The sequence below is a fragment of the Cucurbita moschata genome, unplaced genomic scaffold (genome assembly GCF_002738365.1).
Source record: "Cucurbita moschata cultivar Rifu unplaced genomic scaffold, Cmos_1.0 Cmo_Scf00055, whole genome shotgun sequence".
In the NCBI taxonomy this organism is placed as follows: Eukaryota; Viridiplantae; Streptophyta; class Magnoliopsida; order Cucurbitales; family Cucurbitaceae; genus Cucurbita; species Cucurbita moschata.
In genome coordinates this window covers 818,781-842,259 of record NW_019268571.1, presented here as the reverse complement: position 1 = coordinate 842,259, position 23,479 = coordinate 818,781, and the positions used below count along the sequence as shown (strand labels likewise).

The 23,479-nt window shown below is 41.1% G+C and overlaps 2 protein-coding genes and 1 long non-coding RNA gene across 3 annotated transcripts; 2 read left to right on the top strand and 1 right to left on the bottom strand.

Moving 5' to 3' along the window:
* Positions 1-90: 90 nt before the first annotated feature.
* LOC111436528 (protein BUD31 homolog 1-like) lies at positions 91-2,418 on the top strand. Its single transcript, XM_023074289.1, has 4 exons — positions 91-245; positions 874-978; positions 1,116-1,303; positions 1,945-2,418. Exons 2-4 carry the CDS (start codon positions 885-887, stop codon positions 2,098-2,100), a joined length of 438 nt encoding a protein of 145 aa, XP_022930057.1. The 5' UTR covers positions 91-245; positions 874-884; the 3' UTR covers positions 2,101-2,418.
* Positions 2,419-3,022: 604 nt separating this feature from the next.
* On the bottom strand, positions 3,023-4,929 carry LOC111436529. Its single transcript, XR_002709267.1, has 2 exons — positions 4,835-4,929; positions 3,023-3,323 (listed from the first exon to the last, which is right to left on the bottom strand). It is a non-coding gene; the product is annotated as an uncharacterized LOC111436529 (long non-coding RNA).
* On the top strand, positions 4,477-6,874 carry LOC111436527 (probable DNA double-strand break repair Rad50 ATPase). Its single transcript, XM_023074288.1, has 4 exons — positions 4,477-5,167; positions 5,262-5,372; positions 6,307-6,387; positions 6,594-6,874. Exons 1-4 carry the CDS (start codon positions 4,928-4,930, stop codon positions 6,666-6,668), a joined length of 507 nt encoding a protein of 168 aa, XP_022930056.1. The 5' UTR covers positions 4,477-4,927; the 3' UTR covers positions 6,669-6,874.
* Positions 6,875-23,479: the final 16,605 nt, after the last annotated feature.

Sequence of the window (23,479 nt, the reverse complement as noted above, 5' to 3'; positions counted from 1 at the left end):
AAAAAAAAAAAAAAAAAAAAAAAAAAAAAAAAAAAAAAAAAAAAAAAAAAAAAAAAAAAAAACTAAATTTAATTAAAACTGAAAAATTGAAGTTCTTTGAGTTGTTTCCTTCCTTTACTTTGGCTAAGCCTCATCGTGTTATTGAAGATCAACTACAAAGTCCGCTATCGATCTCCCATTTCCATTGTACTTCCAAATACAACCTTCAAATCTTGGACGAACTTCTTACAGACTCTCAACTTCAGGTAATTCCTTCATACTCTATCTTCTCTGAACTACGAAACCCTAAATCTTTTCACATTACGATTTCACAAAGACTGTATTATTAGGTTTCTCCTAGAAATCTGGTTTCGATTGAAGCATTAACATTCTTATGTTTTTCCACTTTACTTGGTCATAATTGGTAGATTTTTCTGCACTTAATTCTTTGTGGAATTTCGCGTAGCCATAAAACTTGTCGAATGAACGGTTCTGTGCTTATGTTTGATGAAATTGCTAGTCTGAAGCTGCTGTTGTCGCGTTGTTCATCTTCGTTTAATCTGCACATTGCTACTCTGAAGCCGCTGTTTTCGCGTTGTTCATCTTCCTTTAATCTGCACATTGCTACTCTGAAGCTCTGCTGTTTTCGCATTGTTCATCTTCGTTTAATCTTCACATTGCTACTCTAAAGCTGCTGTTTTCGCGTTGTTCATCTTCGTTTAATCTGCACATTGCTACTCTGAAGCTCTGCTGTTTTCGCATTGTTCATCTTCGTTTAATCTGCATATTGCTACTCTGAAGCTGCTGTTTTCGTGTTGTTCATCTTCGTTTAATCTGCACATTGCTACTCTGAAGCTGCTGTTTTCGCGTTGTTCTTCTTCGTTTAATCTGCAGGAGTTGGAGAAATGCCTAAAGTGAAGACCAGCAAGATCAAATACCCAAATGGATGGGAATTGATTGAGCCAACTCTACGAGAGCTCGATTCTAAAATGAGAGAAGGTTTGCTCAATATAGCTTTACAATTGCTGGTGCCTTAAACGACGAAGCTTAGCTGTGGATTGATTATATTGTTTATTCTCAAGTTCCTTTTCTTTCTTTTGTGATGTTTTTAGGGTTATTTTTGTGTTGTTTTGCAGCTGAAATTGATCCGCAGGATGGGAAGCGGAAGTGTGAAGCATTGTGGCCTATTTTCAAGATTTCACATCAAAGGAGCCGATACATTTTTGACCTTTTCCACAAAAGGAGTGAAATATCCAGGGAGCTCTATGAGTTCTGCTTAGAACAAGGCTATGCAGATGCCAACCTCATTGCTAAATGGAAAAAGGTATTCATTCATACCCAAACCACTTCATCATAAATATAGTTTCAGTCCAACAAAATTATTTTTCCCCTTCTGGATTCCAAGTGAACAAGACTAAAACAATTATCAATCCCCTGCTTAACTATGGGGATTATCCTTAATTTGATTGAATGTGTCTGTGCTTGGAAGAGCCAAAAGATTCTTCCAATGCATCATTTCAGGGTCCAACGAAATTCATAGGTATAGGAAGAAACCCTGTCAAGTAGAGATTTTTTCTTTCGACCATCTTCCGATTGTTAATACGATATATAAGTACTGCTACTACAAATAGTGCTACACCCTTGATTGTGAAATATTGATTGCATGTTGAACCCTGTGAATTGCGTGAAAGTAGGATACTCTAATTCCGGAAGTCTTAGTGTTTTATAAAACGTTCTTCATGGAAAAAAAATGTGAATGAAAGATCTCACTGAATTGAATTGAGTCCATGAATCTAAGAAATAGTGAGAATTCTTAGTCTCTCAGTTCGAAAATCTAGAATTTGAATTGATAGTCGTTCATTAACCAACCATTCGTCTCACCAGTGTTTGAACCTTGCATGGGTGATATTTAATATTTATGATAGTTCAGATTGGTATCTAAACAAACTCCTGTTGAAAATACAGCCAGGATATGAGCGTCTCTGTTGCCTCCGTTGCATACAGCCTCGGGACCATAACTTCGGCACGACGTGTGTCTGCCGAGTCCCGAAACACTTGAGAGAAGAGAAAGTCGTGGAGTGTGTGCATTGTGGTTGCAGGGGATGTGCCAGTGGGGATTGATTTTGTTTCACATTGCAAAAGCATGACTTTATTTAATATCATATCGGAAGCTCACTTGTATTGATTGATGATAATGAAATGTTTCCAATACTTTAAGTCTCTTGTCCACGGCAGATGTGATCCTCCTTGGACCATGGATTCTTGTCGTTGGGTAGTTGGACTCCTAGTTTTTCTTTTTATTGAGCTATGAAAATTTGAACCTCAAGAGGTAGTACTTACCAATTAGTGGTGGCATTTTCATTTCTGTTGGTTCTCGATGGGCATGGTTTGGAGTTTCCCGCTCAAGTTTAAAGAAACTGTTATCCTAGTTTGATCATACTCCTCAAATACTTGTTCTAGAAAATAAACAAGTAAAATATTTTACTCTTAATATCAAGTTTGACCTTCAACTTTCACAAACTAGTATTACCCATAATGAGGGGTTGATATCTTCTAGAAATTTGTGAGGTTTTTTTTTGTGTAGAATTTTATTGTTGTTATAATTAGTACGTTTTTTTAGATTTTTGAATTGCTTTTTATTAAAATTATTGGGTGGCATAGGTGGTACGGAAAAAAAATTTAATGATAAAAATTACAACAATTTACTAAATTTAGAGTCCAATTGGAAGAAAATAAAAGTTAGGATGAAATTTGAGGTAAGTGGTTAAGTTTAAAGATAAAACATATATATTTGTTTCGTCCAAAATAAATTAATATATATTGATGGCTGACCAGGTTGGTTGCTTTTCTTTTGGTCCGTTGGTGAAAAAAGAAACTAAATTCCTTATAAGTTGATTGGAAACTTTAAACTAATTTGTTTTTTTACAATTTTTTTCATGATACAATTTTGTCCAAAATGATGGAAGTACTTAAAATTTTAGAATCTACATCCGACGGGTACAGCCACATTGTGGCGTTCTCATTGACATATTTGGACTCGTGGTTCATTTTGTAAGAAGAGATGACCCTTATGCTTAAAACAACCCATTCTTCAATACTCATAGGCGATTAGTGATTACGTGCATATCACTCCATCAACAAAGTTGAAAAAGAAGGACTATACTAATACAATTCAAACACTCATAATTTTAAATGGAACATTTACGAGCTAAGTTAATCCATTAAGTGAGAAAGACGCAGCACCCCAAACTTTGGATTTTTCTTCCAACTTGTAATGATAAAACTCCAAAATTCTGTTAGGTTCCGACCAAATCCAAATAGCTGTTGAAGCTTCACTTCCCCAACTAAACAACACACAAAGTTGACAAAGTATTGGGAATAGGCAATTCAACGTTAGAGAAACCCAATCTAACTTCGAATCATCGAGCATATAATATTTTAGTATTTAACTCTTTTATTACCAACAACTCAACAAGAACATGTAAGGTTAAAGTATCATAAATTTTCGTATATAAGTTGCGAATATTTGAATGGTAAATCTAAACATAACTGAATAGATGTGACTTGTTATGTTCGCTAAAGTCGAAGGTCCAATCTCTTACCTCACATTTGTTTAAAAAAATGGTTAAGAATTGAATCTTACCCCTAATGCGAAGATACTTGAGTTAAAAAAAAAAAAAAAAAGAGAACCTTATTGATTATGTCTTCTTTCTATCAAGGGAGAATGAACTCACTTAAGCTAATTGCCTAAGCAATGCTCACCTCTCAAGCCTATTACTCATAGACATTGTCCGCTTCGACCCGTTACGTATCGCCGTTAGCCTCACAGTTTTAAAATGCGTCTACTAGGAAGAGGTTTCCACACTCTTATAAGAGATGCTCCGTTCCTCTCTCCAACCGATGTGAGATCTCACAATCCACCCCTCCTTGGGGCCAGCATTCTCATTGGCACACCGCTGGTGTCTGGCTCTAATACCATTTATAATAGCCTAAGCTCATTGCTAGCAAATATTGTCTACTTTCGCCCGTTACGTATAGTTTTCACACTCTTATAAAGAATGCTTCACTCCCATTTCCAACCAATATGGGATTACAATAACATTAATATTTATATGCGCTGGGATAATAACATTAATATTTATATGCGTTCCGATAACCATTTAAAGAAACAGAGAACTCTTCAGAAAACAGCAGCAAGACAACGAAGGGTTTGGTGACAGATTCCTTGCAAGGTGCTAAAGAAAGGTGTTGATAAGAACAGGAATGAATTCAAAATGGGAAAAAGAAAAGGAAAAGGAAAAGGTGAGAGATCTTTGTTGCAAGTAAGCAAAGTAATGATAATAATAATAAGGGGACAGAAAGAGAAGCAGCCTTTTTGCAGCTCTGCTGTTACCCATCTCTCCAACTCAGTCTTAGTTCTTAAGGCTTTTCCCCATTATTCATTTCATTCTCAGTGCAGGTAACAACAACACCTTACTCCCCACTCCAATACAACAAAACTTGAATCCCAAGCACCTGCAATTCTATTCCTAGGAAGAAACCCCCCAAAAATCATTGCCACAAAACCAATACCACATTCCACTTCTTTGACCCAAAGCAAAACTAAACTCTCCATCACAATTTGGTAACTCAGTTTTCTGAAGTGTATATTTATAGATTTCCAAAAACAATCTGTAAATTCAGGTCTAATCAACGAGGCGTTTGAGTAAAGATAAGTGCATTTTGGTTCCAAATTTCACAACAAAAACAGCAGAGTGCAGAATTAGGTCAAACTCATATCGATTGCGATGTCTGTTGAGAAGTAATAAGGTAAAGCAGAGGGTAGGGAAGGGAAGGGAAGGGAAGGGTAACATACCTTCCTTAAAAGCCTTGCGCCGCTTTGCGTATGGCCACCTAACAGAGAAAGAGAATCATCATCATCATCATCATCATTTGCGAGAGAGAAGGCATGACGACGCAGAAACAGAGCTGGGAGGCGCAACAATCGCAGATGCAGCAGAGAGTGAAGAAGGCGATTGGGAGTCCGGCGAGGGAGGATCAAGAGGAGGAGCTTTCGCGATCGGCGTTGGCTCTGTTCCGCGCGAAGGAAGAGGAGATCGAGAGGAAGAAGATGGAGATGAGGGAGAAGGTGGAGAATCGACTTGGACGAGCAGAAGAAGCGACGAAGCGATTGGCGGAGATCCGCGAAGTAAGTGTGTGGGATTGTATCCAATTCCAATCAATCCATTGATTAGGGTTAGAATTGAAATTGATGAGAAGAAACTGGAATGAAATGAACACAGGAACTTGAAGGAATGACGGATCCGATGAGGAAGGAAGTTTCGTTGATCCGGAAGAAGATTGATTTGGTGAACAAAGAGTTGAAGCCATTGGGAATCACCTGCCAAAAGAAGGTCCTGATTCCAAACTTCATCCATTTTTTTTTAATCAAATTTCTCAAAACATTTTCCCCTTTCTTGAATTCATCCTTCTTTCTTTCTCTTCTCTGTAAGCGGATTGAAAAGTGTATTCACGTATGGATAGGTTTTCACACAGTTATATAAAGTGCACAATCCACCCCATCTGGACTCAGCCTACATGCTCACTTCATTCCCCTCTCTAACAGAGCATGTGATCTCACAATCTCCAGTTTTAGACTCAGGGTCTAAGCTAGCACTCATTTCCCTCTCCAATTGATGTGGGATCTCACAATCCACCCCCTTCAGGCCCAATGTTCTTGTTGGTACACCATCCCCTCTCTTACTCAGATACCATTTGTAACGTCTCAAGCCCACTCCTAACAAATTTGGGCTTTCCCTTTCCGACTTCTCTCAAGATTTTTAAAAGGTATATGTTAGGGAGAAGTTTCCACACCTAAAAAGAATGTTTTGTTCTCCTCTCCATGTGTCTGTTAGGAAGAGGTTCCACATTCTTAAAGAGAATGTTTCGTTCTCCTCTCCAACTAACATAGGATCTCACAATATGTTATAATTCTCGTGACCACACTCTATCAAATCTTAATTTTTAGGCTAAATTAATTAATAAATAAAACTTATAAATGGTATATATTGTCCAAAAAATACGTCCAATTTTTTTTTTTTTTTTTTTTTTAATTTGAAGGGTATTTTAATGAATTGTTTTAAAGTTTAACCATACTTTTAAAAAATATTCTTATTGTTAGTATTATGTTTAAAAAAAAATAGCTATGAACTTTTAAAAATTACAAAGAGTTTTAATTTTGTTTTATCGTCAATATTTGAACGTATATATATATATATATATATATATATATGAAGTAATTGTTAAATTAATAAAGTATTTTGATTTATTTGGTCCATACGATACCAGGAGAGAGAATACAAGGAAGTACTAGAGTTATTGAACGAGAAGAACAAGGAGAAATCTCAATTGATAGCCAAACTAATGGAGGTCAATCTTTTATTCTTTTCTCTTTCCATTTATATATATATATTTTTTTTTATTTCCCTTAAAATTATATAAATTATATAAATGAATTATTAAATCCCTCATAATTACATAAATGGGATTATTACAATTATCCATTGTAGCAATTATAGTAATAATTAATTAAAATATATTATATATTTGATGGTAAATTTGAATGATTTTGTCAGTTGGTGAATGAGAGCGAAAAATTGAGGATGAAGAAGCTGGAGGAGCTCAGCAACAACATTGACATCCTTCATTAAGAAAACAAAAGTGTTTTCCTAAGTTCCTAACCCTAAATAACTCTCCTTCTCATTATATTTTCTTTTTTTCTTTTTTAATCTTTGGCGGGGAAATGACGTTTGCTTGTGTTGTTAATAAGTTCCACGACCACGGCTACGGTTGCCAGTGTGATCCATGTTTGACGATGATTTTCTCATTTAAGGTACGTTGCGATTTCAAATCTTTACTAGGCCGGAATATAAGCTAGTGTCTGCTGACTCCATTAGAAACCAACATAAAGAAAGGACCACGCACTACAAGAAATAATGGATACGATAGCATACAAAAAACGTTATTATAGACTTTTTATAGCGTTTTTCATACGTCGTAACAGCCCATGTTATTAAAAGTCTAAGACTTTTTGTAGCGTTTTTTTATAGCTATAATATATGCTATAATATAGTATTTAAAACTATAGCTTATATACATGGCTATAAAAACATTTACAATTGAAACTTTATCATATATTAAAAATGAGTATTCAATAATTTCATAAATAAAAAAAAATTGTTCGAACAATACAAAATAAAATATTATCCATTATTTGCATTGATGCTCGATTGTCTCGGACCGCTATCATGTCATGTCTTTGTGTTGTAAGTCTTCTGTCACCTTCCATTTCCTATAAATAACGAACGATCTTTAATTTTATATTGCATTTGCTTTGTTTAATAAAGAGAATGTAGCTACAAAAATATATAATTACATTTCCAAAAAGAGGATAATATTATAATTCTTATATTGAAAGTAAAATTAAATAAATTTAAGACAGAAATTACAATAATATTGTTAGCAAGATGAGCAAGATATGAGACACCATTTCTATACTACACCTAGTCCCATCAATCACGTTCTTTAAGAAATTGCTCACTATAAGAACCAAACCATAGAAAATATGAGAGCCTTAACAATAACAACAAACTCTCAAATATACCGAACAACAGCAAGTTATACCAAACTCTCACGCCAAATCAAAACTTTAAGTTAAAAATAATAATAATAATAATAATAAAAAGAATAACTTTGCAGGACTGTTATTTATTGTATCACTTAGGTAAGTCTTTCATTAGTATTACTTGCAAATCCATTCCCCCTCCCCACAAAACAGAAAAAGAATTCGCCACATATTTGTATTCTTATCAAACTAATATAATATCATGTAAATGAAAAAATAACATAAGCAAAAATCAAAAGGATGTATGTCAGCACATACTTGATGTAGGAGTCTTCACATTCCTTGTACTATTGCTACCTTCTAGTACTGAGGAGTTTTTCCAGGTCTATCTACAAAAAGGTTCCAATGGACTAGCCGTACTCAATGTCATAACTTTGAGAGAACTTTAATTCGCATAGGGCTATAAACAAACTCCTAAAACCATCACCTATGATATGAAGACAAACCAGTAGAACAAAAAAAATCTTATGGTGTATTCTAGAAAATATGACTAACACGTAAAAATACTAATGATATGAATTCAACTACTGGCCATTTGCATGTACCCAAAGGACCAATTACAAGAAGCAAGACTAAAAAGATACAAGAGGCCTATACATTGTATCTTCAAAGGCTAGCTAGTGTACAAGTTGAGACAAAGACTTTTGAGCCCAAAAATCTTTATAGCATTAGCATTTTAAATCAAGAAAATAATGGAGTGACCGACATTGGAAAGTGATTATAAGACTTTGCTTTTGACAGTTGAACTACCAATTAAGACAATTTATGTTTGCGTTATTTTATTCAATTTGTATTTACAAGCTTTTATTGGTAGTTGTAATTTGTAGACGGTAGTGAACTTCATGATATTTGGGTTATCTTGTTGGTCTATTTAAAGGCTTGTAATATTCATGCTTGCCAAAGGATCATTTGTTGAATACAAACAAAACCTTTGTGTTTTTTTTTTATACGTTTTGGTGTTATTTTTCAAACCTTGCTTTAGGTTTGATGTTTTAAATCGATTCATTGAATTAGTTTTGATCAAGCTAATTCTGGAGTGCGTCATCTTGAAATCTATGATGGTCACTCTTAGGACAATCACTTCCAAGTTCGATCTAAGAGTGAGCATCATAGATTCCAAGTTCGATCTAAGAGTCATTCATCTTCTAACCAACTCTTGGTTGGAATTAATTCGTTAAGTTAACTTTCTTTGTGAACGTTTACAAGGATTTTAGAAGGACCTCTAGCTTTGCAAAATCTAGCATATTTGTCGCTTATCAACTAAGGAATGAAAATGTTTTTGCAACCTATAATAAATTCACAAGCAAGCTTCATTTGGTGATGCACTTGAAAAATGAGAGTTTAAAAGAGTAATAATAACGTAGAGAAAAACAAGCCAATAGATAAGAAAACATATGGTTTTGGTGGTCTTGTGTCTTGGCTAAATGTTAGTAGGACAATCACTTTAAGAAAAATAGAAATAATACTACAATAAGACAATTAATGAAAACAAGCTCGATCATGCAACTTAGCCACAATATCACAACACTTCAATGAGAGATAGTGCACTTACACTTACAGTTGTACTACAGGTTATAGGTTACATCAATAAGCAAGATTCTTACTTTGACAAATAATATGGCACAATACATTCCTCCAAGTTCTTGTCCACCTACATCAACTAAATAGGTGATGATGCATTTAAAATTTCAAATAAAGTTATCATAGAAAGATTTGAGTGCAAATGAAGCTCGGAATCGAAATGAAATAGCATAAAACATGACATAAAAGCTTCAAAAGAGAATCCTTCCCATAGAATAGAGTCAATGGAATAGAGTTAGACCAAAATACCCGACAAGCATTGCCTGTCTCTTCTTTCCACAGACACTAGATGGACAAAAAATCATACCTATCACACACAGAAGAAAGCATCAGAGATGGTCATCCACCAGGAATGCACATTGACTCGATCACACACACCTCTGAGTACCTTTCTCCGATTTGCACAATAAGAAATTTGTCCAGGACTGCTGTTTATACAGTTTCAAGCTCAAGGAACAAAAAGAAAGAAAACTCAGTCCTTCCTCTTGCTGCAGGTGAGGATGAGGACTTTTTCTTCTCAAGGAAATATGACCTTAATCTAAAGCCGACTAGAGGAATAGACCAATCAAAGAATTGGCTTGGAAAGAGAAATCACTCACTGGGGGGAGCAACAACAAACTCAATTACTTCCTGAAGGAATAGACAAGAACTCAAGCAAAAGAAGCAACTGGACCTGATACGACTTTGACCGCTCTCAGGACCGAATCGAATGGAAGACTAGGGGACTCAGTCAAAGAAAGACTACTTCCTCTACTTCTGGGTAGGATTCAGTATAGGGGAAAGGAAGGGGAGTTATGCTTACAAGAGAAAGCTGGCCCGAAACAAAAGAAAAGGAACTTTGCCGACATCGACCACTCTTAGGAAACTAGGCTGGACGGACTGCGAGGCTACTCAATTAGCAACCAGACTGCCTATACAGACCAGATTACCATACTCACTAAGAGACTTGCTTGCTTCCAAGACTTGACTACACCCTTACCACAATAGGACGAGAGGGAAATGCCCCTTCTTCAAGGTTAAGCTACCTTACCTTAGTCAACTAAGCAAGTGAGACGGGTAGACCCCCCGGAAGGAAATTTGTTTGTTGTTCAGTTTTGGTATGCGGTATTGTCCAAGCTTGATTACTTGACTGGACGTACCTACCCTCGTAATTGATAGATAGAAAGCTATGGGAAAAGAAACCCCTATTCTGGTTAGTTTTCTTACTAGTTCTAAAAGTGATCGTAACCCCGCTATCGAGTGTGATAAAGCCAAGGAGCAGCCAAGAGCAAGATTAGAGATGTGTCAGTAGGGCTTCCTAACGTTCTATAATCAACTTAAGCTATCATGAAAAGAAAGGCTAAAGGAAGATCAAAAAAAGCCTACTACTATTCTATACCCTTCTATAGATGAGATAACTGGAGTAGATTCAATAGCAAGGGATATTCACCCAGCAGCGCTCAAGCAGCAGATTATATTCTGGGCATGAATGTGCAACCTAAAGACTCGCAAGGGTTGGTTTTTCCTCTACTTCCCCCTCACACTCTAAAGCGTTAGTATATATAAAGTGCGCTTTTGACCTTAGCTGCAAGTACCTTCTACTCCTTAGCATTCACGGATGGGTTATGTTGCAATGCTTCTTGTAAGGATCTGCAGTTTGGTTTTGATTGCCAGTGGCGTACGAACTTCTGTGCGATAACATGGAAGAATTTTGGTTTAGAGTGAAGGTGTCGAGCTGTTTTTGATGGAGACTTTATTCCCCCTCATGATTCTAATCGAAGGATTGCTAACAATGTTTAAATTGCTGTCTCTGCTAAAAAGCCAAGTATGAAGGTAAGCAATTTTCTTGCTTGGGAATTGACTTACGGTTAAAATTCAATACTTCAGGTGCTTACAAGAGGAACCAAGACTTTCATGGTGCTGCCACGGGACATTCTGGTAAGTCGGGTGCTGGTGGCCATCTCCTTTACTGTTCAGGAACATAGATCCGGGGGTATACTTGCAAAATGGCTTTCTCTACGAGCCTACTTAGCTTTGGTTTAGCTTCCAACTATAAGGCTCAGGGAGTTCTTTCCACGGGATTGAGTGAACGATCTCATGGCCACCCATAGCCAAGTGCTTATTTATAGAAAATGTGTACGATACCCCTTTCAAGCTCAAGCTTCTCGAGTTAACTTCTCAGACAGAGTTCTTCCGCACGCAAATCTATATATCCTCCTTCTATCTCTTCATCAAAATCAATATCTATCCGATTGGTGGATTAAAAAAAGATTGAAAAAGAAAGAAACTTTTCCTTTTAAAGAAGTCAAGCGAAAACACGGTGTCAAAGCAAGGGGAAGTGAAATCCAAAAATAGAGGAGACATGATAGGCGATTGGTAAGCCGATGTTTCTAGTTCTAGACACTGAGAATGGCAGACCTGCAGTAAAGCCGCTGGAGAAGTGTTTGAGGCAGAAGGTATCCATTGATGATGCACCTTTAGTTTAACATCTACTTTTTGGCTTTGACGGCTTAGCACAAAGATGCTTACGAGACACTACTCGAAAAGGATTAGCTACAGGCGGCCAGAGTTGGGAAGGATTAGGTAGGCGACAAGCACACAGTCGAGAAAGTAGATCCGGGGACAGGGTTACCCTGCACTTGCAAGACGGATCGAAGGAGGAAGCCAAGACGCCAAGTTTAGATTTTAGTGGAGATTCAGACCATCAGACACCGATTCTGAGGATGAAGGACACAATACAAGAGAGAGATGTCGTTGCAACACGACTTGGGAAACCTTTTTTGATGAGCAGCTCTACAGGTGTACGAGAAAGACTATATAAAGACTATGAAGCGCTGTAAGAACACTGAAGGCAGGTCATCGATAGTTGACGACGGTGGACCTGGGGAGTAGCACTTGACTTTAAGGCATGCCCTAGCCAGTATCTAGTCTTTATCAAAAACATTCTTTGAGCCGGCAGATGAGGCGTAAAAGGACAGATGGCATTACCAAGAACCAGAGATGGTGCGACTGAACCTCGGCACCGCTTTGTATATTCAGTCTTGCGGTGTAGTCCTTCAGAGGTATTCTTAGTGAAAGGACAATGAACCTCCCTTTACCTTTTCCAGCCTCACTTAACCACTCTGCATTCCTAGGTGTATTCCTTCTTTTCATCCTAATAAATAAGTAGGAGGGGTGAAAGGATCAACTGGTTCACTCTCTTTGTTTTCGTTAAGAAAGTGGATTCTTCTTAGTCTTAGAAAGAAAGGTATGATTCTCTCGTTCAGAGGCCGTCCTCTGTCCCTGAAGATCTATTTAACGATCTCATACAGGTATGTCTAGATTTGGTTGAAAGGTATATCCCCTGGACTCTTAAAATTCCTTATTCATCTTGTACTGGACTTACGTGCCTACCGAAATGGTAATCGTCACCTGTTAGGGATTCAGCATTCGGCGTATCGGGAGCTAAGAAAACTCCCTTCCACCTGGAGCTCTTCGCAGTCTCCCTGTAGGATAAGGCTTCTTTCTTTGGTGCTGATGGTAACAGCTCGAGCCCGAGTCAGAACTCTAGACTACGACCATTTTCAACCGAATGCAAAGAGTGTGCCTCTCAATTCATTCTGCCTGTGTTTTCTTATTTAGCTTTTTTTCCTAGGGGGTGTTCCCTTTCTCAATTATGAGGTACTAGGTGAGGTTGCCATCTAGGTCTCGGTCGTGGGTGACTTCCAAATTCTAGTAACATTCTTCTCTTCCCTTGATTCACGATCCTTGCTGCTGAATTAATCCCCCATGTGTCGGGATCTGAACCGTGGTGGTGCTCTTCTACAGCTTATTCAATTACATGGATGGATAACAGCTCATGAACCTATTCTTTATGGTCGTCTCATTGATGAGCTCCGGAACCGATAGAGAATGAAAGAAGGGAGAAGAAAGAATGAATCAATAAACACTCAAGATTCATGAGAGAGAGAGAGAGTTTACGAAATGAACAGGCTGGGCTGGCTTTCACTCCTGACCCGCTATTCCCTAAACTACTGAACCTATGAATTTACTTGACTGTAAACACTATCGAAGAATTAGACAGAACTACTTCGCAGTCAGTCAAGATTCTACTCCTTATGAATGAGACAGAACCAGAACCCTCTTAAACTGATCTTTCTCCTGACCCTGCATTAATGTACCTTCCCCTTCCCTTTTATCTGTTGTTTGTTTGTCGTAGTTCTTTCAGTATTCTTTACCTGTAACCTAAGAGAAAGATCAGCTCAATCACCTTTCTTTACAGTCGAGGAAAGAAGAGAGGACTCAACTGAGCCCCTTGCCCTTTTCCTGATTGAAGGAGGTCAAGCTATTAGCTATTTTATTAACCTTTATAGAAAGAAGAAGAATCAGAGAATGCATGTGATTAATGATCCGTGTTTGTTGTTTGTTTCTTTCTTTAAGTCAGAGGTTTACGGAAAGATTTGAGAGACTTTGCTTGGCTCCTCCCCTCCTGTCTGACCCTTAACTCTGTAACTCTTTCTTTCTTTGTTCCTTCGCTTTTATTCTTTCACTCTGTAACATAGAGAATAGGTGTCTTTGATTGAACTCATTCTCTTCTCTGTTCTCTCTTCTTTCTTTACCTATTGGAACTGCCAAGTGTCTTGTCTGGCTTGTCTGTCTCCTTCTCCTTGCTGCCCTTGCCCGACTGTAAACTCCTTGCTCTTGCTTTCTTTTCTTTACCTGTATTTGTATTCCCTGAACCTGATTCTGTATTCTGTTCCTATTCATGAACCTATTGTGATATGAACCAAGAGACATCAATCATACAATATACTTCAATGAAGATGTGAAGAAAAGGTTGTCAAAATTATTAAAAAGATGTTTCAATTCATGCTACATTGAAGAAGAATGAAGTTTGATTGTTGTAAATTTTGGGTGGGTTACAATTTAGAGTAATTTAGAGTTATTGTATTTTAAGCTTGTTATTTAATTTCGGTTACATTTACATAATGGCTAATTATGGCCATAAAGTGTGAATGTTACAACTTTTGGAATGTCTTTAATAGTTTCATTTTGAGGCTATATAAAGCCATGTATGTTGTATTTTTAAGGAGACTTGGAAAATATATTAAAAGAAGCATTTGTGCTTTTCTTTAGCCAATGGCTAAGTTTCTTTGCAACTCTATGTAGTCTAGATTGCATGTAGAATCATTCAAGCTCGACATGATCAATCTTGCTTGTGGAGTGATTCGAATCTCAAACAAGTGTTTGAGATATTTGATCAACAAGAGTCATTCAAGCTAGACATGATCGATCTTGCTTGTGGAGTGATTCGAATCTCAATCAAGTGTTCTTGCCTTGAGATATTCGATCAACAAGGTAATCCGAATCTTATTCCCCTTGTAGTTGATTCCTTATCCTATCATTTGGTATCAGAGCTTCAGGCTCAAGATCGGATATATGTTTCCTTTGCGTTTCTTTTCAATTTGTTTTTTTTTTTTTTTTATCTTTTTAGTTTTTAATCGATCCAAAATAAAAAAAATCCAATCTCGGCTTTACTAAAAAATTTGAGAGGTAAGAATGAAAGCTTCATTTGTGTAAAAGAGTGTTGTGAGGTCCGTCGTATTTCCATAACTTATTTTTTGCAGCAAAGTTACACAAATAGATTCGAGGACGAATCCTCTTGAAGAAGTGGAGAATGATATGAACCAAGAGACATCAATCATACAATATACTTCAATGAAGATGTGAAGAAAAGGTTGTCAAAATTATTAAAAAGATGTTTCAATTCATGCTACATTGAAGAAGAATGAAGTTTGATTGTTGTAAATTTTGGGTGGGTTACAATTTAGAGTAATTTAGAGTTATTGTATTTTAAGCTTGTTATTTAATTTCGGTTACATTTACATAATGGCTAATTATGGCCATAAAGTAGGAATGTTACAACTTTTGAAATACCTTTAGTAGTTTCATTTTTTAGGCTATATAAAGCCATGTATGTTGTATTTGTAAGGAAGACTTAGAAGATATATCAAAAGAAGCATTTGTGCTTTTCTTTAGCCAATGGCTAAGTTTCTTTGCAACTCTATGTAGTTTAGGTTGCATGTAGAATCATTCAAGCTCGACATGATCAATCTTGCTTGTGGAGTGATTCGAATCTCAATCAAGTGTTCTTGTCTTGAGATATTTGATCAACAAGAATCATTGAAGCTAGACATGATCGATCTTGCTTCTGGAGTGATTCGAATCTCAAACAAAGTGTTATTGGCTTGAGATATTCGATCAACAAGGTAATCCGAATCTTATTCCCCTTGTATTGATTCCTTATCTTATCATTTGGTATCAGAGCTTCAGGCTCAAGATCGGATATATGTTTCCTTTGCGTTTCTTCTCAATTTGATTTTTATTTATTTTCATCTTTTTAGTTTTTAATCGACCCAAAGTTCAAAATTCAATCTTTGCTCTATTTAAAATTTTGAGAGGTGAGAATGAGAGCTTCATTTGTGTAAATGAGTGCAAACAGAGTGGCCTAAAATTCCTTGAGTGTATACACGTGAGAGAGTGTTGTGAGGTCCGTCGTATTTCCATAACTTATTTTTTGCAGCAAAGTTACACAAATAGATTCGAGGACGAATCCTCTTGAAGAAGTGGAGAATGATATGAACCAAGAGACATCAATCATACAATATACTTCAATGAAGATGTGAAGAAAAGGTTGTCAAAATTATTAAAAAGATGTTTCAATTCATGCTACATTGAAGAAGAATAAAGTTTGATTGTTGTAAATTTTGGGTGGGTTATAATTTAGAGTTATTGTGTTTTAAGCTTGTTATTTAATTTCGGTTACATTTACATAATGGCTAATTATGGCCATAAAGTAGGAATGTTACAACTTTTGAAATACCTTTAGTAGTTTCATTTTTTAGGCTATATAAAGACATGTATGTTGTATTTGTAAGAAGACTTGGAAAATACAGTAAAGAAGCATTTGTGCTTTTCTTTAGCCAATGGCTAAGTTTCTATGCAACTCTATGTAGTTTAGGTTGCATGTAGAATCATTCAAGCTCGACATGATCAATCTTGCTTGTGGAGTGATTCGAATCTCAATCAAGTGTTCTTGTCTTGAGATATTTGATCAACAAGAATCATTGAAGCTAGACATGATCGATCTTGCTTCTGGAGTGATTCGAATCTCAAACAAAGTGTTATTGGCTTGAGATATTTGATCAACAAGGTAATCCGAATCTTATTCCCCTTGTATTGATTCCTTATCTTATCATATTGTATTGTGATTCTTCTTGTCAGGTTTAAGGTAAGGAAGTCAAGACAAAGAGAAAGACTCCTTATTTCTTAACTATGCTAATCTTTCACCTGTTTGTTTGTTGGTTGGTAAAGCTGCTTCGTTCGCTCAATCCCCTGTCCCTATCCTTTCCATTCCGGTTGAGTCAATTCATTGAATCCCTTCCCTCTTCCTATTATCTTATTGATTAACTTGACCTGAGCCTGCCTATCTGGTCTGTCTGGTCTCTCTTGCTTTCTTTCTTTTGATTCTGAGACTGATGAAAGGAAGATTAGCTCCTCTCTCCCTGTCCGTTACTTTCTTCCGGTCTAGTAAATGAATTAGCTACTAAACCTTTGTTTTGTCTCTACGATATTCCCTTCCTTCTCTCATATTCTTTATCTCACAGCTGAACGCGTAACCTGTCTGTCTTGGCTGGCCCTAAACTGTAAACAAAGAAAGCTCTTTTTGTTTAAAGCTCTTTCTCTCTCCTTTACTTACAGTTAGTTGGTTGAGTCAAACCTCCTTTCATTCTCTTCTCGTCTCACTCTCACTGGTTGGTTGGCTCCTTCCCCTTTGTTACCTTGGTGAATAAGAAGAAAAGAGAAATGCAAGTGAAACTGAGTACTCCTCTCCTCCGTACCTTTCTTTCTTTCCATGAGAGGGTAAATTCATTCTATTCTCTCTCTCCTCCCTTCCCTTGTCGAACTTGCTTTGCTTCGTTTCAGAGTGTTTAGTTAGAATGAAACTTAACTGTTCAATCACCTATGGGTTTTGTCACTGTAACCTCTTTCACTGATCTTTCTTTCTCCTTACTGGGAGTGGTAAAGCCTAAAGATTAATTGGAACTCAATCACTACACTACTATTGAGCTGAGCCTTGCCTTGACTTACCTATTTATTCACTGCACTGTAAACAAGGTCTCACTGCCTGCCTGCTTCTTCTGATATGAACCAAGAGACATCATTCATACAATATACTTCAATGAAGATGTGAAGAAAATGTTGTCAAAATTATCAAAATAGGTTGCAATTCATGTCACATTGAAGAGGAATGAAGTTTGATGGTTATAAATTTTGGGTGGGTTACAATTTAAAGTAATTTAGAGTTATTGTATTTTAAGACATTTTATTTACTTTAGGTTACATTTACCTAATGGCTAATTATGGTCATTAAGTATGAATGTTACAACTTTTGGAATGCTTTTAATAGTTTCATTTTGAGGCTATATAAAGCCATGTATGTTGTATTTGTAAGGTAGACTTGGAAAATATATTTAAAGGAGCATTTGTGCTTTTCTTTAGCCAATGGCTAAGTTTCTTTGCAACTCTATGTAGTTTAGGTTGCATGTAGAATCATTCAAGCTAGACATGATCAATCTTGCTTGTGGAGTGATTCGAATCTCAATCAAGTGTTCTTGTCTTGAGATATTTGATCAACAAGAATCATTGAAGCTAGATATGATCGATCTTGCTTCTGGAGTGATTCGAATCTCAAACAAAGTGTTCTTGGTTTGAGATATTCGATCAACAAGGTAATCCGAATCTTATTCCCCTTGTATTGATTCCTTATCGTATCATCTTCCCTCTCCTCTTCTTGTTAGGCTATGGAGCCTGATACTTATTTATAGCTTGGTCAACGGTTATATCCGGTAAAGCTATATTTGGTAAAGCTATATATGGTAAAGCTATATCCGGTAAAGCTATATATGGTAAATAGCTATATATAGTAGATGGCTAAATATGGTAAAGCTATATATAGTAAACTATACCATATATATATCTGGTCCGGTAGAGCTTTGAAAATGTACTTTTCTATTCTCTGTACTCTCTATTGTTGTACATACCTGAAGTCATCAATAAAAAGAAAAATCCTTTTAGCCAGAGTTCTCCTTGTACTTTTCTCTATCCCATTCTTTGTGTTCATCTAGATCGAGCGTGTGCGTTGTTGTGTGATCCTAACAACTGGTATCAGAGCTAACGACTGATATCGATCCTAACAACTAGTATTAGAGCAAGGCAGAAGTCAACTGGTATCAGAGCCAGGCAGAAGTTAGAGCCAGGCAGAAGTCAGAGCCAAGCGGAAGTCAGAGCCAGGAGCCAGGCAGAAGTCAGAGCCAGGCGGAAGTCAAAGCCAGGCGGAAGTCAGAGCCAGGAGCCAAGCGGAAGTCAGAGTAAGGCAAAATTCACCACGATTTGTGAAGATAGAAAGTTCAAAGATTGGAATTGAGAAGTTCGATGGATCCGATTTCGGTTTCTGGAAGATGCAGATTGAAGATTATTTGTACCAGAAAGATCTTCACGAACCTCTGTTGGGGGTGAAGCCGGATACCATGACCACGGAACAGTGGAAGCTCAAGGATCGACAAGCCTTGGGGATGATCCGGTTGACGCTATCAAGAAACGTGGCGTTCAACATTATCAAGGAGAAAACAATGTCAAGTCTGTTGAAGACGCTGTCGAATATGTACGAAAAACCGTTGGCTATGAACAAGGTGTATTTGATGCAGAGATTGTTACGAGTCCTTGTGAGAACTGCATTACGAGTAAATAGAAACGAGTTAGCTTCACAAAAACTGCTAGAGAATTGAAGAAAAGTACCGGAGGGAGCTCCCTCGATCGTTAGCGTTGCTGAAACCCCAGAGGAGGGGGATACGTCAGCCGAAAGCGTTGCAGAACCACCAAAGGGGGTTGCATCAGCCGGAAGCGTCGCTGAAACTCCAGAGGAGGTTACGTCGGCTGGAGGCGTCGCTGGAGCTCCAAAGGGGGTTGCGTCGTCCGGAAGCATCGCTGAAGCTCTAGAGGGGGTTGCGTCGTCCAGAAGCGTCGCTGAAGCTCCAGAGGGGGTTGCGTCGTCTGGAAGCGTCGCTGGAGCTCTAGAGGGGGTTGCGTCGTCTGGAAGCGTCGCTGAAGCTCTAGAGGGGGTTGCGTCGTCCAGAAGCGTCCCTGAAGCTCTAGAGGGAGTTACGTCGTCCGGAAGCATCGTTGAAGCTCCAGAGGGGGTTGCGTCGTTCGGAAGCGTCCCTGAAGCTCTAGAGGGAGTTACGTCGTCCGAAAGCGTCGCTGAAGCTCCAGAGGGGGTTGCGTCGTCTGGAAGCGTCGCTGAAGCTCTAGAGGGGGTTGCGTCGTCCAGAAGCGTCCCTGAAGCTCCAGAGGGAGTTACGTCGTCCGGAAGCATCGCTGAAGCTCCAGAGGGGGTTGCGTCGTTCAGAAGCGTCCCTGAAGCTCCAGAGGGAGTTACGTCGTCCGGAAGTGTCGCTGAAGCTCCAGAGGGGGTTGCGTCGTCTAGAAACGTCGCTGAAGCTCTAGAGGGGGGTTGCGTCGCTGAATCTCCATAGGGGGTTGCATCGGCCGGCAGCGTCGCTGGCTGAAACTCCAGAGGGGGTTGCGTCGTCTGGAAGCGTCGCTGAAGCTCCAGAGGGGGTTGCGTCGTCCGGAAGCGTCGCTGAAGCTCTAGAGGGGGTTGCGTCGTCCGGAAGCGTCGCTGAAGCTCCAGAGGGGGTTGCGTCGTCCGGAAGCGTCGCTGAAGCTCCAGAGGGGGTTGCGTCGTCCGGAAGCGTCGCTGAAGCTCCAGAGGGGGTTGCGTCGTCCGGAAGCGTCGCTGAAGCTCCAGAGGGGGTTGCGTCGTCCGGAAGCGTCGCTGAAGCTCCAGAGGGGGTTGCGTCGTCCGGAAGCGTCGCTGAAGCTCCAGAGGGGGTTGCGTCGTCTGGAAGCGTCGCTGAAGCTCCAGAGGGGGTTGCGTCGTCCGGAAGCGTCGCTGAAGCTCCAGAGGGGGTTGCGTCGTCCGGAAGCGTCGCTGAAGCTCCAGAGGGGGTTGCGTCGTCCGGAAGCGTCGCTGAAGCTCCAGAGGGAGTTGCGTCGTCCGGAAGCGTCGCTGAAGCTCCAGAGGGAGTTGCGTCGTCCGGAAGCGTCGCTGAAGCTCCAGAGGGAGTTGCGTCGTCCGGAAGCGTCGCTGAAGCTCCAGAGGGAGTTGCGTCGTCCGGAAGCGTCGCTGAAGCTCCAGAGGGAGTTGCGTCGTCCGGAAGCGTCGCTGAAGCTCCAGAGGGAGTTGCGTCGTCCGGAAGCGTCGCTGAAGCTCCAGAGGGAGTTGCGTCGTCCGGAAGCGTCGCTGAAGCTCCAGAGGGAGTTGCGTCGTCCGGAAGCGTCGCTGAAGCTCCAGAGGGAGTTGCGTCGTCCGGAAGCGTCGCTGAAGCTCCAGAGGGAGTTGCGTCGTCCGGAAGCGTCGCTGAAGCTCCAGAGGGAGTTGCGTCGTCCGGAAGCGTCGCTGAAGCTCCAGAGGGAGTTGCGTCGTCCGGAAGCGTCGCTGAAGCTCCAGAGGGAGTTGCGTCGTCCGGAAGCGTCGCTGAAGCTCCAGAGGGAGTTGCGTCGTCCGGAAGCGTCGCTGAAGCTCCAGAGGGAGTTGCGTCGTCCGGAAGCGTCGCTGAAGCTCCAGAGGGAGTTGCGTCGTCCGGAAGCGTCGCTGAAGCTCCAGAGGGAGTTGCGTCGTCCGGAAGCGTCGCTGAAGCTCCAGAGGGAGTTGCGTCGTCCGGAAGCGTCGCTGAAGCTCCAGAGGGAGTTGCGTCGTCCGGAAGCGTCGCTGAAGCTCCAGAGGGGGTTGCGTCGTCCGGAAGCGTCGCTGAAGCTCCAGAGGGAGTTGCGTCGTCCGGAAGCGTCGCTGAAGCTCCAGAGGGAGTTGCGTCGTCCGGAAGCGTCGCTGAAGCTCCAGAGGGAGTTGCGTCGTCCGGAAGCGTCGCTGAAGCTCCAGAGGGAGTTGCGTCGTCCGGAAGCGTCGCTGAAGCTCCAGAGGGGGTTGCGTCGTCCGGAAGCGTCGCTGAAGCTCCAGAGGGAGTTGCGTCGTCCGGAAGCGTCGCTGAAGCTCCAGAGGGGGTTGCGTCGTCTGGAAGCGTCGCTGAAGCTCCAGAGGGGGTTGCGTCGTCCGGAAGCGTCGCTGAAGCTCTAGAGGGGGTTGCGTCGTCCGGAAGCGTCGCTGAAGCTCCAGAGGGGGTTAAGTCATCTGGAAGCATCGTTGAAGCTCTAGAGGGGGTTGTGTCGGCCGGAAGCGTCGCTGAAGCTCTAGAGGAGGTTGCGTCGTCTGGAAGCGTCGCTGAAGCTCTAGAGGGGGTTGCGTCGTCCTGAAGCGTCGCTGAAGCTCCAAAGGGGGTTGCATCGTCCGGAAGCGTCGTTGAAGCTCTAGAGGGGGTTGCGTCGTTCGGAAGCGTCGTTGAAGCTCTAGAGGGGGTTGTGTCGTTCGGAAGCGTCGTTGAAGCTCTAGAGGGGGTTGTGTCGGCCGGAAGCGTCGCTGAAGCTCTAGAGGGGGTTGCGTCGGCCGGAAGCGTCGCTGAAACTCTAGAGGGGGTTGCGTCAGCCGGAAGCGTCGCTGAAGCTCCAGAGGAGGTTGCGTCGTCTGGAAGCGTCGCTGAAGCTCTAGAGGGGGTTGCGTTGTCTGGAAGCGTCGCTGAAGCTCTAGAGGGGGTTGCGTCGACCAGCAGCGTCGCTGGCTGAAACTCCAGAGGGGGTTGCCTCAGCCAGGAAGCGTCACTGAAGCTCTATAGGGGGTTGCGTCGGCCGGAAGCGTCGCTGAAACTCCAAAGGGGGTTGCGTCGGTTGGCAGCGTCGCTTGCTGAAATTCCAGAGCGGGTTGCGTTGTCTGGAAGCGTCGCTGAAGCTCCAGAGGGGGTTGCGTCGTCTGGAAGCGTCGCTGAAGCTCCAGAGGGGGTTGCGTCGTCCGGAAGCATCGCTGAAGCTCCGAGGGGGTTGCGTCGTCCTGAAGCGTCGTTGAAGCTCTAGAGGGGGTTATGTCGTCCGGAAGCATCGCTGAAGCTCCAGAGGAGGTTGCGTCGTCTGGAAACGTCGCTGAAGCTCTAGAGGGGGTTGCGTCTGCCGGAAGCGTCGCTGAAGCTCCAGAGGGGGTTGCGTCGACCGGAAGCGTCGCTGAAACTCTAGAGGGGGTTGCGTCAGCTGGAAGCGTCGCTGAAACTCCAGAGGAGGTTGCGTCAGCCGGAAGCGTCGCTGAAGCTCCAGAGGGGGTTGCGTCGTTCGGACAGAAGCGTCGCTGAAACAATAGAGGGGGTTGCATCGGCCGGAAGCGTCGCTGAAGCTCCAGAGGGGGTTGCGAAGGCCGAAAGCGTCGCTGAAGCTCCGAGGGGGTTGCGTCGATCGGCAGCGTCACTGGCTGAAACTCCAGAGCGGGTTGCGTCGTCCGGAAGCGTCGCTGAAGCTCTAGAGGGGGTTGCATCGGTCGGAAGCGTCGCTGAAACTCCAGAGAAGGTTGCGTCGGCTAGAAGCGTCGCTGAAACTCCAGAGGAGGTTGCATGGGCCAGAAGACTCTTGCTGAAACACTAGAGGTGAAGCAAGTGGGAGTTGATGTTGAGTTGCTCAAAGATTTACAGAGTGATGTTGTAGTGGATACTCATGAAACTCCTGAGACTCTTGCTGAGAAACCAGAGGTGAAGCAAGTGGGAGTTGATGTTGAGTTGCTCAAAGATTCACAGAGTGATGTTGTAGCGGATACTCATGAAACTCCTGAGACTCTTGCTGAGAAACCAGAGGTGAAGCAAGTGGGAGTTGATGTTGAGTTGCTCAAAGATTCACAGAGTGATGTTGTAGCGGATACTCAAGAAACTCCTGAGACCCTTTCTGAAGCACCAGAGGTGAAGTAAGTGGGAGTTGATGTTGAGTTGCTCAAAGATTCATAGAGTGATGTTGTAGCGGATACTCAAGAAACTCCTGAGACTCTTGTTGAGAAATCAGAGGTGAAGCAAGTGGGAGTTGAGGTTGAGTTGCTCAAAGATTCACAGAGTGATGTTGTAGCGGATACTCAAGAAACTCCTGAGACCCTTGGTTGAGTTGCTCAAAGATTCACAGAGTGATGTTGTAGCGGATACTCAAGAAACTCCTGAGACCCTTGCTGAAGCACCAGAGGTGAAGCAAGTGGGAGTTGATGTTGAGTTGCTCAAAGATTCATAGAGTGATGTAGCAGATACTCAAGAAACTCCTGAGACTCATGTTGTTGGCGAGGAACCCAGTCTTTCATTCAAAACACAGAAGCGATACCATTTCACT